The 4,039-nt window shown below is 44.3% G+C and overlaps 1 protein-coding gene across 1 annotated transcript; it reads left to right on the top strand.

Annotated features, from left to right (window-relative positions):
- Nucleotides 1-893: 893 nt before the first annotated feature.
- Nucleotides 894-2,618, top strand: LOC145106648 (uncharacterized). The gene is made up of 2 exons (XM_079043601.1): nucleotides 894-1,011; nucleotides 1,984-2,618. Exons 1-2 carry the CDS (start codon nucleotides 894-896, stop codon nucleotides 2,616-2,618), a joined length of 753 nt encoding a protein of 250 aa, XP_078899727.1.
- Nucleotides 2,619-4,039: the final 1,421 nt, after the last annotated feature.

The raw sequence follows: 4,039 nt of genomic DNA, 5'->3' as shown, positions 1-4,039 counted from the left end.
GAAAAATGAAGTTAAACTTCTAAATTTTTTTTATTAAGAAGAAGGGGTACGATGAGTGCAATCAACCATGCTCAAGTAAGTGGTTCCCAAATTACCCATACCTATGTATTATGGGTAGTATGCTTGATATGAGAAGTGCATGCTAGATTAGGGCTAAGGATACCTTCAGGGATCATATGATAGAATTGTCTAATTTGAATGATGCCTTATAACCTAGTGGAACTTGATGTTATCTATTACATGGAATTGATATCGGATCAGTTAATTGCTAAGTGTATGCTTTCAAAGTTGTATACGATTAGGATTGTATAGCCCTAGAATGGTCAATTTAGCCTCATTTACTGTTCCTTATTTCGTTGTAGACTTAGGGTAGAATCAACATTTAACAGTCCATGTGATCCTATTTTGTGTATAACTTGCATGCATAAGGCAACCACTGGTGTTGATTGAGGTTCTTGGTATTGTGAGTGGTGGGAGTTTAGAAATCCTAGGAAAGTCGAGGATATGTATGTTATATAGCATATGATTGGTATATGGTTTTAGTGTGGTGACTTAGAGGAATCACGACTGACCTTGAGGAAGGTATAGGTAGGTGTGAAAGGTAGTATTAGGCCCGTACTACTAAAAGCACATGACCTGTACCTGAGACAAGAATAGACCTGGAAACTCTAAGAATGCATGTGTAGAGGAATCCCCTTAACTCCTTTGCTGATTTTTTATATGTTGTGTGACTTTGGAGGATGGTGATGATTACTGGAGGAGGTTCTGGCTCTGATTCTGGTTCAGGTTCTAGCTTCGGCACATAACCGATTAATGAGCATATGTGCGAGTTCATTTCGGCTGAGATTACTCGAGGTATCCTTGATGCTACCCCTGTGTTTTTTGGTACCATCATGGAGGGTATTATGGAGCGTATGGATGAGAGGCTCGAGATCTTTCAAGCTGAGATTGTTGCGGCTCAGATAGGAGATCGAGCTACCTCATTCTGGGAGTTCAAGGCCTGTGGAGCTAGTAAGTTCTTTGAGGATAAGGACCCTATCGCTAGTCGACGCTGGATCGCTGGCATGGGGACCGCTCAGCGGGCACGTTTTTGCCCTGAGGGGAAAAATGTGGGGTTCGAATCCTGCCAACTGATGGACCGAGCACGAGACTGGTGGGAGGAGGTTCGCCGAGTAGTAGGGTCAGCGGTAGTGGCAGTCATGACCTTGGAGGATTTTTTCTAAAGGTTCCAAAGGGAGTTTGCACTAGCGATTGAGGTGCAGCAGCTGGCGAGGGAGTTCCAGGACCTTCTCCAGACTACTGAGACTGTGGCGGAGATTACCGCCAAATTCAGGGAGAGAGCTTTGTTGGTCCCGCAGTACGCTGCGGATGAGGAGATGAGGAAGACGAGATACCCTGACATGTTGAGGGAGGATATCAGGGAGTTTGTGAGCTTTTTAGGGTGCTAAACCCAGAATGATATGATCGAAAAGGCCCGTGAATGGGAGATTAAGTTGGAGCTTCGGACGAAGCGGAAGTCGGTGTCGGTACAGATAGTTGTGGACCGGGTGAGAAGGTCCAAGACTTCTGATGCTCGCACTAGAGGCTAGCAGGGTCGGGGCCATTGCGGCAAGTGCAGCAAGCCGCATAGCGGGGCATGCCGAGAAGCGGGTTCAGGTTGTTATAGTTGTGGCCATCCGGGCCACATGAGTAGGGACTGCCGCATGAGTGCTCTGATTTGCTTCCATTGCAATCAGATCGGCCATAAAAATTTCGATTGTCCGAGCTTGTCAGGGGGAGTCGTGGCGGCGCCTGCGCCAGCCACATTGAGGATTACTGATGGACGCTAGGGCAAGGTAAAGGCTCATGTGGTGAAGAGCAGGGCATTTCAGCTGACCACCGATGAGGCCCGTGCAACACCAGATGTGGTTACTAGTATGTATTTTATCTCTATCTTTTATTGCTTTCTTTGTTTATGCTTATGATTATTTTGATCTTGTATAGCGACCTTTTTGGTCAATGGTATGACCACTCATGTCCTATTTGATTTGGGTGCTACCCGATCCTTTGTAGCTCTTGCACTTTGCAAGAAGTTTTGCGTTGCTCCCAGGACTTTGGATTTTCCCCTAAAGGTAAAGATTGCGGATGACCATATTGTGAGTGCTTCGGGTGTTCATCACGGGTTTGTCCTAAATCTGTGTAGTGAGAGATACTCTATTGACTTGGTGCTGATTCCATTTGAGAGGATCGAAGGTTATTATCAGTATGGATTGATTGGCCCCAATGGGGCCATGATTTATTGCGATCAGCAGTTGGTGAGAGTTCGAACCCCAAGTGGGGGAAAACGGGTTATTCCTGGTGAGAGACCTAAACATGGACTGACTCTCTGTTCAGCTGCGAGAGCCAGGAGATGTCTTCAGCAGGGTTGTCCTGGGTTCCTAGCTTATGTTGCAGACACTAGAGTCGAGGGTGCGACAGAGTTAAGTGGAGTGCCCACTGTTTGGGATTTCCCCTACGTATTTTCTGAGGACTTACCAGGAGTGCTTCCCGAGAGTCAAGTGGAGTTGTGGATTAAGTTGGTTCCTGGTGCAGCTCCGATAGCCAAGGCATCTTATCGCCTGGCACCACCAGAGATGTAGGAGTTGTCTATGTAGCTTCAGGAACTGCTAGATAAGGGTTTTATTCGTCCGAGCAGCTCTCCGTGGGGAGCACCGATTCTGTTTGTGAAGAAGAAGGATGATTCACATAGAATTTGTATTGATTACCGGGAGTTGAATAAGCTAACAGTGAAGAACCATTACCCACTTCCAAGGATTGACGACTTGTTTGATCAACTTCAGGGTCCATCTTGGTTTTCTAATATTGATTTGCGATCGGGATACCGTCATTATGAGTTCGTGGTGATGCCCTTCGGGCTCACCAATGCACCAGCAACATTCATGGATCTCATGAACCGATTCTGCAGGTTGATGCTGGATCGGTCTGTGATTGTATTCATTGATGATATCCTGGTCTACTCTAAGACCAAGGAGCAGCACGAGGAACATTTGCGAGAGGTGTTGGAGACCCTGAGGAGGGAGAGGTTTTATGCAAAATTCTCTAAATGTAAGTTCTAGTTGCGCGAGGTACAGTTCCTAGGGCACATCGTCAACCAGAAGGGTATATGTGACATCCCCAAATTCACGGCCAGAAAAGGCCGGTTTAATTTATGCTTTTGAAATAATTTTAGAGTAATCATTTGATTAAAAGTTTTGCGGAATTTGTTCCCAGAAAAAAAAACATGATAAATATGTTATCAAATCATTTCCAAAGAAATGTATTTTATTCACTTAAACCATTGGGATGTCATTTTCAATACAAAAACATAAGCATAAACAAAACTTACATTCATTTACACTAGTGATCTACTTCTCTTTTAATCTCTCAGTGTAAAGCAACTTCGTATTGATACCTGTGACACAATTAAACTGAGTGGGTCAGGCTTGGGAGCCTGGTGAGCATATAGGGTTTTCAACCCACAATAAATAATAAACTTATTAAGTTCTCAATCAAAAATAAATTTATTAATTTCATCAACCAAAATAACCCTAATTACCCATTCCCATTATCCTCACTTTACGTCCCTAATACAACAATCACAAGGGACCTAGCCTAAGGATTTTCACTAGGGATGACAGCATTGCTTTCCTCAGCAATTTATGTCAAACAAGACATCCTAACATAAAACAACCAACAAGGTGACAACATTGCTTCCCTCTGCAATATATGTCAAATAAGACAAACACCGGGGTGACAACATTGCTTTCCTTCAGCAATTTATGTCAAATAGGCACGAAGTCACATCGTCGCCATGTGCTAAGTTCATAGCTCTTATTTATCGACAGTATTTCCCACTGGTGTTCCCCCCCGCAATACATGGCTATGGGTTTTTCATACAGTTGATGAACATACTAAGGGGTTTCCCCAGCCATACATGCCCTAAAGGCACTCATGAGGGGAATAGAGTACAGCGAATGAACACTCAAGTCCATTAACACCTACAGGTTACGAGCCTGCTAGT

Source organism: Lactuca virosa, chromosome 4 (genome assembly GCF_052849685.1).
Source record: "Lactuca virosa cultivar CGN04683 chromosome 4, Lactuca_virosa_CGN04683_v6, whole genome shotgun sequence".
Lineage (NCBI taxonomy): Eukaryota > Viridiplantae > Streptophyta > Magnoliopsida > Asterales > Asteraceae > Lactuca > Lactuca virosa.
This window is presented reverse-complemented; position numbering and strand designations above follow the sequence as displayed.

Excerpts from the sequence above, each read along its gene's own strand:
- LOC145106648 (XM_079043601.1), top strand. The coding sequence starts at position 894 with ATGGAGGGTATTATGGAGCGTATGGATGAGAGGCTCGAGATCTTTCAA. Across the intron at positions 1,012-1,983 it reads GTTCAAGGCCTGTGGAGCTA|CGACCTTTTTGGTCAATGGT; the intron begins GTAAGTTCTTTG and ends GATCTTGTATAG.